Genomic DNA, 13,273 nt, shown 5'->3' with positions numbered 1-13,273 from the left:
CATTATCTCTGGTGTGTTCACATTGTGTTGTGATGTATAGATATGTGTGTGTATTATTGTGTATAGATATGTGTGTATTGTTGTGTATAGATGTGTGTGTATTGTTGTGTATAGATGTGTGTGTATTGTTGTGTATAGATGTGTGTGTATTGTTGTGTATAGATATGTGTGTATTGTTGTGTATAGATGTGTGTGTATTGTTGTGTATAGATGTGTGTGTATTGTTGTGTATAGATGTGTGTGTATTGTTGTGTATAGATGTGTTTGTATTGTTGTGTATAGATGTGTTTGTATTGTTTTGTATAGATGTGTGTTCCTGTCCAACAAACCTTCATCCCGTGTCCTCTCTGATCTTTAGTGAAAAGCATTTCAACACACAAACAAATCCAAGTTTGTGTTTTCTGTCCTGGTTTCCCAGCTGAGCCTTTCGTGAGGCAGGTGAAGAGGACACGCATCAAAAGAGAAGACTTCCACATCTTGAAGGTGATTGGCCGAGGCACTTTCAGTGAGGTGAGCAGGAAGTGTCCTTTTAAAGTATTTCAGTCAGAATGATCTCACTCAATTTTAACAATAATTCAATCAGTCATTGCCGACACTTTACATTAAATCACAACATTTTATTCTTAATCATTCTCACCTCTAGTCTTAAATAATTTGATCACCTTCATCTTTCAGCACAATTTATTCTGTACAACTTAAATCTTATTATAACATTTAAGTGCTTTGGGGTGATGGCTCATCTTTACCACATTAAATCACCTCTATATTAGACACACCTGTTAAAAGTTCATCCCATGTTTCCGTTGTAGTCGAGTCGGAGACATGTTGTATTCTGAGTCTGTTCAGTTCTTCACACTGAGGAGTGTTTCTTATGTTCCCCTCTATGATATGTGTGAACAGCATTACACACCATTCAAACATTGAAACCTCTGTTAGGATGGATGACTGTCGGTGCTCTGTGCGTGCTTCATGTGTTTCTCCCACTTGTCACTCTCTCAGGTTGCCGTGGCAAGGATGCGAAGCACACAACAGGTGTATGCTCTGAAGATAATGAATAAGTGGGACATGCTGAGGCGAGCAGAGGTACACAAACACAAACACACACTCACTCATAACATGAAGTTCATGGACAGAGTTCAGATTGTGTTCTTAACTGAGAGGGAAAACATGCAGGAGAGTCAAACTGAGTCAAACCGTGTCAAACTGAGTCAAACCGAGTCCATGCCTCCGTCCGACCATCAGCCAGTCCTTCTGTCTGTCCCATTCTCGTGACTGTGATATCTCACAAACTTCTCGAGGGAATTTATTCAATTCAATTCAATTCAATTCAATTCAATTCAATTCAATTCAATTCAATTCAATTCAATTCAATTCAATTCAATTCAATTCAATTCAATTCAATTCAATTCAATTTTATTTATATAGTGCCAAATCACAACACAGGTTATTTCATGGAACTTAACACATTAAAGTCCTTACGGCAAGACTTTACAATATTTTACAGTGAAACCCAACAATTCAACAATTCAACAATTCCCACATGAGCTAGGAGGAAAAAACTCTTCTTTAAGGGAGAAAAACCTCCAACAGAGGGAAGAAAAACTCTCTTTAACAGGAAGAAACCTCCAACAGAACCAGGATCAGAGGTGGGCGGAGCATCTGTTAACAGAACCAGACTCTCAGAGGTGGGCGGAGCATCTGTTAACAGAACCGGGCTCAGAGGTGTCAACCGGTTGGGGTGAGAGGAGAGCAGAGAGAGAAAAGGACAACATAGAGATAGAAGAGAAGAACTGTTGGTGGAGATGACAAGTGCAGAGCAGAGACATGCAGCTCCATGACGGGACATCTGAAAAAGAAAGAAGAGAAACTACACGAGCGAAGGAACTGAATGGAGACAACAGATAATAATAAGAAACTATGGGAGAGAAAAAGATGGTGAGGTATGAGTCAGTTAAAGAGTAGGAGGAAAGAAAAGAAGCTCAGCATGTAACGAGGTCCCCCAGCAGCGTCGGCCTATAACAGCATAACTAAGGGTTGGTTCAGGTCTACCTATATATATATACATATATATATGTATATATATTGTATATAATATATATAGATATATACTGTACTGTATATACTGTGCATTTTATATTTTATATTTCTGTTTTATATTTTGTACTGCTACTTTACTGCTATTTTATTGCTTTTCTATTGTTATATTATTATCTTATTGCTTCTGTATGCTGCTGTAGCGAAAAAATTTCCCCTCGGGGATTAATAAAGTAACTACCTAACCTAACCTACCTGAGCCAGCCCTAACTATAGGCTTTATCAAAAAGGAACATTTTGAGTCTAATCTTAAAGCTAGAGAGGGTTTCTGCCCCTCCAACACAAACTGGGAGCTGGTTTCACAGGGGAGGAGCCTGAAAATTTAAGCTCCACCTCCCATTCTACTTCTGGAAACTCTGGGAACCACAAGTAGACCAGCGTACTGAGAGAAGTGCTCTGCTAGGATTATATGGTTCTATAAGATCTCTAAGATATGATGGAGCCTGGTCATGTAGAGCTTTGTAAGTCATCAAGAGAATTTTAAATTCTATTCTTGATTTCTCAGGAAGCCAGTGAAGAGAAGCTAAAACTGACAAATCCTAATCAAAATCCTCATCAAAGATGACTCCAAGGTTCCTCCCAGTTTTGCTGGAGGCCAAGACAACGTCATCTGGAGTAACTAAGTGATTACAGAAAGAGTTTCTGAGGTGCTTAGGACCAAGTACAATAACTTCTGTTTTGTCTGAATTTAAAAGCAGAAAGTTTTAACCTTGGCTAAGAGACTGACTTGGTATCAGAGGAACGGGTCCGATTTTGGAGGTCAAAGGTCAAGGTCACTGTGATCCCACTTCCACACATTTACATTCACATGATATCTACAGAACCCCCGGGTGGATTTCTTCAAATTCTTCGACTGTGACCTCCAATATTTCCCATTCTTGGCACAGAGATTGACTCGGACTGAAGGATGAACTGATTCAGATTTAGAGATGGGAGGTAACTGTGACCTCACAGAACATGCCTGTGGCCATAACTCATTAACTTATACATTAATTGTGACTTTTCACAAATATCTAACAATACAAATAAAAATAATTATTTTATGTTGATTATTCAGCTCCATAACTGAGGAGCAAAAGGAGAGACTGACCATATTTTACAATTTCTGTGCTGTCAGTATTGAAATTGTGTATAAAGAAACCACTTTTGTAGTTTCTTTGCAACAACATCTGTACGTCTGGACAGATGTGCATGTAAATTACAACATGAGTGGTTACCGGAGGGATTCATAATTCTAGTTTTAGTTTTTAGTGTTCTGTAATCCAGTTGTCTTTGTGTTTTATATAGACGGCATGTTACCAGGAAGAGAGGGAGGTGTTGCTGCGGGGGGACAGACGTTGGATCACAGAGCTGCATTATTCTTTCCAGGACGACAACTACCTGGTGTGTACACACATCCACACAAATAATGTGTACCTGTGTGTGCCTGTGTGTACCTGTGTGTACGTGTGTACCTGAGTGTAAGTGTGTATGTGTGTACCTGTGTGTACCCGTGTAGATGTGTACCTGTGTACCTGTGTGTAAGTATGTATGTGTACTTGCATGTGTACCTGTGTGTACCTGTGTGTATCTGTGTACCTGTGTGTAAGTGTGTATGTGTGTATTTGCGTGTGTACCTGTGTGTACCTGTGCGTACCTGTGTGTACCTGTGTGTAAGTGTGTATGTGTGTACCTGTGTAAGTGTGTATGTGTGTACCTGTGTAAATGTGTATGTGTGTACCTGTGTGTACCTGTGTAAGTGTGTATGTGTGTACCTGTGTTTCCTCTCAGTACCTGGTGATGGATTACTACGTTGGAGGAGACCTGCTGACTCTGCTCAGTAAGTTCGGAGACGGAATCCCGGAGGACCTGGCTCAGTTCTACCTGGCTGAGATGGTGATGGCCATCAACTCCATCCATAGACTGGGTTACGTTCACAGGTAGACTGGTGCCGGTAGAGTTTTGATTTGTGTATTTGTTTCAGCCACATATAGTTCCAACAAACATTTTGTTTAACACCTGGCTTCAGTCTATTTTCCCACATTATAATATTTTCATTGACAGTTTTGATCCGTTATAGAATCATATTCATCTTTAAGAATGACAGCGACCACCCCGACAGATTAGCTGTTCCTATTTCAACAGACAACATGTTTTAAACAGTTTTAAACTGTCCTCTTCCCGTGTTCAAGATGCATAAACCTGGTCCACCCCAAAACTCCCAACACCCATAGAGACCTTCTGTTCCACGACCACCAAAACCAAACACATCCAGCATCCACAGAGACAGGCACTGTTCATCAGAACCTCCTCAGGACTGGTGCTCCTGCTCTGATTGAGAAAAAACATGACAGTTAAATGTGGACCGTTAAATATGAGATATATTTCCAAGAGACATTTTTTCTCATGGTTCAAATATTACCTTACATTTTTGAGTATGAAGCTGAGATAAAAACCTGCTCGCTGTGCAGGAACCGTGACATTATGACACAGAAAACACTGATTTGTTTCATCTAACATTTCAAAGTTAGCTTCTAACTCATTTTTACACAGAGACATCAAACCTGACAACATCCTGCTGACAGCTGAAGGACACGTCCGACTGGGAGACTTTGGTTCCTGTCTGAAGCTCCAGAAGGATGGGATGGTGAGCGCTGACACTGTACAGGAAATAACACGTGTACTAGTTTCACCAAAAATATCCTCAACTGCTGAACATGTTTCAGTTCCACACTGGTAGAACTTTTGGAAAAGCAGATCAGGACTTTTAGAAACACTTTTTGTTGTGCAAGTCCATCAACGATAGATTTGGTTGCAGGTTCACTCATCACTGGCGGTCGGGACCCCGGACTATTTGTCTCCAGAGATTTTGCGGGCGGTGGAGGGAGATGGAGGTTATGGTCCTGAGTGTGATTGGTGGGCTCTGGGGGTCTGTGCATACGAGATGCTGCTGGGGACCACACCCTTCTACGCAGAGTCCATCTCTGAGACGTATGCCAAGATCATTCACTTTCAGGTACATACACACTCACATGGGACTGAAAACAGTGTTAGCCAACGTTATATTTCTGAGCTGTTATTTGGCCTGAGATCACCAGCACCTTCTGGACGTCCCCATATCGAGCCTGAAGACCAGGGGGGACAAACCTTTTCAGTGGTGGCCCCACCCTCTGGAACCTTTCCCTCCAAAGAAATGCAGAATTTGAATAGAAGTTGACAGTTTTAAGAAGCTTTTGAAAATCTATTTGCATTGTAAGCATTTTTTCCTCCAGTGACCGTTTGTTTTCTGTGTAGTTCTCTGTGTTTGCCCTTAAAGTATTTTTATTATCTTTATACTATTTAAATATACAATCCCATTTAAAAAAAAAGTTGGGACGCTGTGTAAAATGTAAATACAAACAGAATGTGATCATTTATAAATTACATCAACTCATATTTAATTAAAATAGACAAAGACAACATATCAAGTGTTGAAACTGAGACATTTTATTGTTTAAGTATATGCTCATTTTTTATTTGATGGCAGCAACATCTCTATAACGTTGGGACAGGGTCATGTTTACCAGTGTTGCATCACCTCTTCTTTTAACAACACTCTGTAAATGTTTAGGAACTGAGGAGTGTTCCTGAGCCCATGCAGTGATTTCCACTCCAGAATAGTGTTTTTAATGCAGTGCTGCCTGAGGGCCCGAAGATCACCACCATCCAATATTGGTTTCCAGCCTTGTCCCTTGTGTTCAGAGATTTCTCCAGATTCTCTGAATCTTTTAATGATATTATGAACCGTAGACGATGAAATCCACTAATTCTTTGTAGTTTTACGTTGAGGAACATTATTCTTAGATTGTTGAACTATTTTCCAACACAGTCTTTCACAGAGTGGTGAACCTCTCCCCATCTTCACTGCTGAGAGACTCTGCTTCTCTGAAATCATCTTTTTATACCCAATAATGTTAATGAGCTGTTGCCATTAGTTGTCAGATGTTTTTTTTTTGTTTTTTTTTATCTTTACACAACTTTTCCAGTTTTTTGTTGACCCTGTCCAACTTTTCAGAGACATGTTGCTGCCATCAAATTAGAGATGAGCAGATATTTTTCATAAAATAATCAAATTACTCAGTTTCAACATTTGATATATTGTCTCTGGTCTATTTTCTATTAAATATGGGTTTACATTATTTACAAAACATCACATTATTTTTTTATTTACATTTTACACTGTCACAACTTTTTTGAAACCAGGTTGTAGTTTTTGTACTGGGATTTCTTGTTTTGAACCTTATAACTGTGTAATGGTTCTGAAAGGTGCTTAATAAATAAAGTTGAATACTTCATTATTCGTTTTTTGGATTGTGGACAATAAGGTTCCTACATATCTGAAGGAATTATTAAAGCAACAGGGTCAAGTGTCAGAGGTAGTGGTGGAAACACTGCTGTCAACTTAAAGAACTTTTTCTTTCATTTCCTTTTGTGTAATCCTCAGGAGTGTTTTGAGTTTCCTCCTTCTGGTCCTGAGATTTCAGAGACGGCTCGTTCTTTCATCACTGGACTCATCTGTGAGAGGGACGTCCGTCTGGGGAGGAACGGCTTCAGCGACTTTAGGACTCATCTGTTTTTCTCTGGACTAGACTGGGCTTCCCTGCATAAACTGCCTGCCCCCTACCTACCTGAAGTCTCTAATACAACTGACACATCTAACTTTGACGTCCTGGACGACTGTCTCAGTGACATGGTATTATTATTATCTTAAATAATCTTATGAAACTGTGAGTACTCTGTATGTACATGTTTTAATAAAAATTATGTATTATTATTATGTCTGACATCCAGCAGCTCATGGTGTGTCAAGGCAGAATAATACAAATAAGAACAGCTGGTGGTTGTTGGTGTGACAACTCTCTTGTGTTGTGTTCTGCAGGAAACACTCTCTGATGTCGTGGACAGAACTCCAACAGGAGTCCACTTAGCTTTTGTTGGATACTCCTACACCGCTACCAGGTGAACTAAACTCAGTATTCATGTTTTACATGCATTAACAGCTTTATAACCTTTACATACTGTTGTTGTTAATTGGTGTCTTGTTTACAGTCAGACGGGTGCCATCGACCACAGTCAGGACATCATGAGGCAGACCGACCACTCGAGGCTCAGAGACTGTGAGACTTTTTATGAACCAGAGAAACTGGTGAGACGTTATCACCCTAAAGACTGTTTACACATCAGAATTACATCTGACTTGTAATGCACAGACTGATAACATCAGTCAGTGTGACTTTCTTCCTTTTCCTGATTTACCTTTGGTTTGAATTAGAGCCAGCTGTGGCAGCTTACAGAAACTCTCCCAGACACCCAGACTGAACTGTTGGAGCTCCCACTATCTCTGGAACAAGGTCCTACTGCCTGCAGCCACACCACCACACAGGAGGAGAACAATCAAATATCAAGATCTGATGAAGATCTGCAGAGGTATCGCAGACATTCTGCCATCTTTAACCAATCCTCAGTTCACTGTGACTGCTGAGGGGGATTCACCTTTAATCAATTTGTCTGAAATTACACTACAAAATATGAAAATCAACTTTAGAAGGAGACAGTGAAGGTTTCTGAGATGATGTGGGCAGCATTGGAGGCAGGGGTGTGTTACAGTTCAGTAGATAGAAGCATCCCACAGCTGAAAGCACACTAATAGAAGAGATATCTTTTGGAGTGAATTTACCCTTCATGATCCCAGCTGAAACACATCTAACATGAATCAGATGGTAGAGTATGATGAAATGTTTCCTTCTCCACCAGACGGCTGCAGGAGGCAGAGAGGAGATATTGCCTGCTGGAGGAAGAAATGGAGACACTGAAACAGGAGATGGAAGTGTGGCGAGCCTCCAAGGAGACAGGCAAGGGATCATCAGCCCGGCATCCTCCTCACACCAGCATCTTCTTCCTCATCATCATCCTCCATCTGTACAGCCTGGAGTATTATCTGTTTTACTTAATAAAGTATGTAGTTCTGTGATGACATCAGAGGGCCCAACAGCATTTCACACAAAGAAGATCACAGTCAGGGAATGATGGTGCTTTTATCTAACAGATAACGATGGAGCCATCCATGAACAGAACATTAATCATTTCATACAGTTGTATTAATGCAGACATGTAGCTTTAAATTCCACCCAGTTATTCTGGGTCTGTTGATGTCAGTAACATGACCTAATCACACAGATATCCATACAACCAGAGCTCTACTTTACAGTCCCGTGTGAGGTCCAGAGACTTCCCGACAGTGAGACACTCTGAACAAACACAGTCACAGCAGCATCTGTTTCTGCTGGAGGAGAACATGGTGATAAATCCCTCTCTCAGAATAACCTCGGTATGTAGGACTCATGGCTGTTTCCATGAATCGCTGCAGAGTCCAAATCTATTTAAAGATGCAGTGAAGCTGCAGGACTGAGCGACGTTATTAATAATCACCTCAACTGCTGTTGATCCTGAAGCATGTGAACAAAAAAAACACTGAGCATGTTTCATAAAAACACAGCAGGGAACCCTCACCTGTCCTCTGTCCTCTCACCCTCACCTGTCCTCTGTTCTCTCACCCTCACCTGTCCTCTCACCCTCACCTGTACTCCGTCCTCTCACCCTCACCTGTCCTCTGTCCTCTACTCTCTGTCGTCCCCTGCATCACCACCAGTATGTCCTGTTCCTGGTTGTCTCCTGTCTCTTTGTGACGACTCGTCCAAATGTGTCCAGCCTAATGCAGTATTGTCACACATCATTGGCTCTGACGTTCCTCTCTCTCGTCCAATCACAGAGCTGAGTGTCTGCCCAGCATCTCTTGCTCTGCCTGACCACTGTGTGGATGCATCAAGGGATGTAAGCTCTCTTATCCACTTTTATATTCTCTTTCTCTGCCTGACGTGGAAAACAAAACACTTTAAAACAGCATGTGACCGTTTAATTCTCTGAATCATCTGCAGAACCTTTGCAGTAGTCGTGTAAGTTACTCAGACTGGGTTTGGTACTGTAATGGACAAACTGACATTTTCTATCTATGACATCAAATGTTAACACTCCTAATTAATTGACCTCCATGTCTCCAAAGCTGCTGCAGCTCACATTTGTATGTTACAGAGGGAGAGAGCGCGCCCTGCCTGCCATTACCCGCTGGTGATTCCTCTCCACCGCCACCTGCTGCTGTTCCACAGAGTAAGGACAAAAAAAACAGTCATCAGTCATTTAGGATTCAACTTCCTCAACACCACTCTATCATTAAACCCCTTCCTCCAAACATTGAAGTATGTCTTCTGCACAGTGAAATCTTTCTGAAATACTTTCAGAATCAGATTACCAAACTTACATCATTACATACATACTATGGCTGTGATCCATTAATTTCACCCACTCTGTTGGTTCTGTTGGACCAGTTTGAGCCCATCTTCATCTCAGCCTCTCGAAAAAACATTGATAAACTGGAAACCACAAAGTGCTCCTCCAGTTTCATTCCTTCTGATCTCTTTAAAGAGCTTTTGGTTTAATTAGGACATCTTTTTAATGATTATAAATAGAACAACGTTACTGGAAAAGTTGGAATGTTGTGTAAAATGTAAATAAAAACAGAATGCAATGATTTGCAAATCACATAAACCCATATTTAATAGAAAATAGACCAAAGTCAACATATCAAATGTTGAAACTGAGCAATTTGATTGTTTTATGAAAAATATCTGCTCATTTTTAATTTGATAGCAGCAACACGTCTGAAAAACGTGTGAAAAACTGGAAAAGTTGTGTAAAGATTAAAAAAAAAAAACTTCTGACAACTAATGAGGTGACCATGGCAACAGGTCAGTAACATGATTGGGTATAAAAAGATGATTTCAGAGAGGCAGAGTCTCCAGTGAAGGTGGGGAGAGGTTCACCACTCTGAAAGACTGTGTGGGAAAATAGTGCAACAATCTAAGAATAATGTTCCTCAATGTAAAACTACAAAGAATTAGTGGATTTCATCGTCTACGGTTCAGAGAATCTGGAGAAATCTCTGAACACAAGGGACAAGGCTGGAAACCAATATTGGATGGTGGTGATCTTCGGGCCCTCAGGCAGCACTGCATTAAAAACACACTATTCTGGAGTGGAAATCACTGCATGGGCTCAGGAACACTTGTGAAAACCATCGTCTGTGAACACAGTTCATCACTGCGTCCACAAGTGCTGTTAAAACTCTCCAAAGAAGAAACCAGATAGAAACATGATCCAGAAACACCGCCGCCTTCTCTGGACCGAGATCATTGAAGATGGACTGAGGTGAAGTGAAAAACTGTCCTGAGGTCTGATGGATCACAATCTGAGATTCTGTTTGGAAATCATGGACGCTGCATCCTCCAGGTTAAAGAGGAGAGGGACCATCCCGCTTGTTATCAGCTCAGTTCTAAAGCCAGCATCTGTGATGGTACAGGGATACATTAGTGCACATGACATGGGTAGCTTGAACATCTGGAAGGAAGCATTAGTGCTGAATGATATATTCAGGTTTTGGAGCAACATGTGCTGCCATCCAGACAACGTCTCTTTCAGGGAAGGTCTTGTTTATTTCAGCAGAACAACGTCCAACCACATTCTGCACGTATTCCAACAGCATGGCTCTGTCGTAGAAGAGTCCGCTGATAAACTGGCCTCCTGCAGTCCAGACCTGTCACTCATTGAAAACATCTGGAGCATCAGGACATGAACAATATAACAAAGGAGACCCTGACCTGTTGAGCAGCTGAAATCCTCTATCAGGCAAGAACTCACTTTCAGAACTCCAGAAACTGGTCTCCTCAGTTCCCCAACGTTTCCAGAGTGTTGTTAAAAGAAAAGATGATGCAGCTCAGTGGTGAACATGATCCTGGAACAACTTTATGGAGACCTGTTGCTGCATTAGATAGAAAATGAGCAGCTATTTTAAATAAAACAATAACATTTCTCAGTTTCAGCATGTGATATGTTGTCTTTAGTTGATATTCCATTAAATATGAGTTTATGTGATTCACAAATCATTACATTCTGTTTTTATTTACATTTTAAGCAGCGTCTCAACTTTTTTGGAAATGGTGTTGTAGAAATGTGCCATTACAAATATCCCAGGACAAGTTTTTATCCATCATAATGATCCTCCACTGCTGGTCTTCACATCTTATTACATGTGTCACATCAGAGGCCCAAACCAACCACATATACAATTGAATGTAATTATTTCATGTAAATATATTCCACAGAAATAATGCTTCCACACAAATGATCCTTCTCATCCTGTTCTGTCCTCCAGGTGCGCCTGCCACAGGTGAGGAGTGAGTCATACCTGCTGGTGTGTGCAAAGGGGGGGGTGCTGCAGGGCTGGGAGAGACCCTGTTACACTGAGCTCTCCTGAAGTTACCTGAAGGAGGAACAGCTGACTGCTGACCACTATGACAATGGACTGAGACCACCCCCACCCCCCTCCCCCCATCTGCTCTCCCCCGGCTTCCTAAACTTCCCAATGAAAATGAAAAACACGACTGAAACAATTCTGACGTGAGAAGTTTTAAATGTGTTTACTGGAAAACTTTTCCAACATGTGAGGAGAAAGTCAGCTCACACTGCTGGGAGACAAAGACATGATGAGATCATCTGATCTGTTTGAGTTCAGGACACTGACACACTTTAGGACAGAATCAGAACCATACAGGTGCATTTACTCCATGGTGTCACATAGCCACACGTCGGGCTGCTGTGTACCTCTATGCAGTGTTGTGCACTGTATTGATAATTAGTAATTAGTTACTCTTACTAGTTACTTTTCTCCAGGATAATTAGATTAGTTTACCAAAGACTGCATGCAAACACTAACTGCTGAATCAGGAGTAACTTCAACTTCATTTTCATGTCTGCTTCAGTTGCTAAAACACACATTATGTATGCTTGAACTGGTAATGAGTGTGGTTGGTGAGCAGAAGTGAGTCTGATAAATCCAAAGAAGGCTTTTGATTACATCTCAGACTGTGTGTGGTAAAATGGACAAACGCCCTGAAGCAACAGAATCCAGCTGATGTGACACCAAGTTCCTTTTAAAAAGCTATGATTGTGTTAATGTGGGAAGGAGCTGCTTTTGAAGTGCACACAGCAGAGGCAGCAGGCCATTGATAATCTCTACACACAGTTTAGGAATGCATCTCCACTGTGATTATAACATAAATAAATCACTGTTAGTCTGCTAACACTCAGCTGTTCACCAGCTCCATAACTTTTGGTCTAAAACATATTGAAATGTCTGCGAATGGACGTGGAGGGTCACAGAGAGACTGAAACACTGTTAATGATGCTCATTATGCATTCTTGGTTATTGACTTGTGAAAATGTTTGAGGATGTTGATGTGGGGCACTAAAATAAACATTTACACTTTCTGCTGCATCGCTAATCTGCTCCTTTTTTCTATTTATTATGAAACTGAAAACTTTATTTTGAAATTATTACTTCCAGTACCAAAGCAAGTTTTTCGAGAGGTCTCACACAGGATGAGAACAATAAAGTGCTCACAAACTGACTCATGTTCAGTCATTATATGGTTTCAGACTGTTTCTGTGTTTTTTACTGAATGAAAACCGATTTAAGGATATGTATTTATTCCATAAAAATAGGACACAAAGTGGTCAAAGCATGAGCATTGAGTCTCACGTTTGATTTATGGAAGCACAGACAGGGGAAAAGACAACGACTGAAAGAATGGTTGATATGGTGTAACCTGATGCAGATTGTAAAGATTGATAAATAAATGTTTTTTAAATTTGGACTCTTGTCGTGGTTGATTCATTGACATCAGAAAGAAAATATACAGCAGTGAATACAGAAAGTGAATTATTTTCACTTAAAGCAGCCAATGCATTTCATTTATTAACAAAACTGATGAAGAGCAATGGGCTCCAACTGTCACTGATGTTATGTGTTAATAAATAAATAAACTGATGTTGTTGTTTTAATAAATAAACTGATGGCATCGTGTCAGTAAATAAACTGATGTTGTGGGGTCGGGCTCGTGCTCTGCTACGTGCAACCGCCAGGACGTTCAGACCACTTGCTCGCGTGGTGAGACGTTTTGGGGAACATCTTTAAATTGGGGTATTGAACATTACCTGGGTTACACATGCATGATGTACACTTACTTACGTTTGATTCCTAATTTAACAT

The 13,273-nt window shown here is 40.7% G+C and overlaps 1 protein-coding gene across 2 annotated transcripts; it reads left to right on the top strand.

Annotated features, from left to right (window-relative positions):
- The first annotated feature begins 423 nt into the window (after positions 1-423).
- On the top strand, positions 424-12,878 carry LOC138614962 (myotonin-protein kinase). 2 transcript variants are annotated; one of them, XM_069688586.1, is made up of 14 exons: positions 424-510; positions 1,000-1,083; positions 3,382-3,477; positions 3,865-4,013; positions 4,627-4,720; positions 4,892-5,089; positions 6,557-6,805; positions 6,992-7,071; positions 7,162-7,258; positions 7,385-7,539; positions 7,867-7,964; positions 8,882-8,943; positions 9,202-9,276; positions 11,378-12,878. In XM_069688586.1, exons 2-14 carry the CDS (start codon positions 1,015-1,017, stop codon positions 11,477-11,479), a joined length of 1,524 nt encoding a protein of 507 aa, XP_069544687.1. In that variant the 5' UTR covers positions 424-510; positions 1,000-1,014; the 3' UTR covers positions 11,480-12,878. The 2 variants fall into 2 exon arrangements, with proteins under 2 accessions (XP_069544687.1, XP_069544685.1); XM_069688584.1 differs by having other exon boundaries at positions 437-510; positions 6,590-6,805.
- The last annotated feature ends 395 nt before the right edge of the window (positions 12,879-13,273 follow it).

Source organism: Brachyistius frenatus, unplaced genomic scaffold (assembly GCF_029030835.1).
Source record: "Brachyistius frenatus isolate BFR_SWC_R1_liver_20210118 unplaced genomic scaffold, ASM2903083v1 Contig_640, whole genome shotgun sequence".
In the NCBI taxonomy this organism is placed as follows: Eukaryota; Metazoa; Chordata; class Actinopteri; family Embiotocidae; genus Brachyistius; species Brachyistius frenatus.
This window is presented reverse-complemented; position numbering and strand designations above follow the sequence as displayed.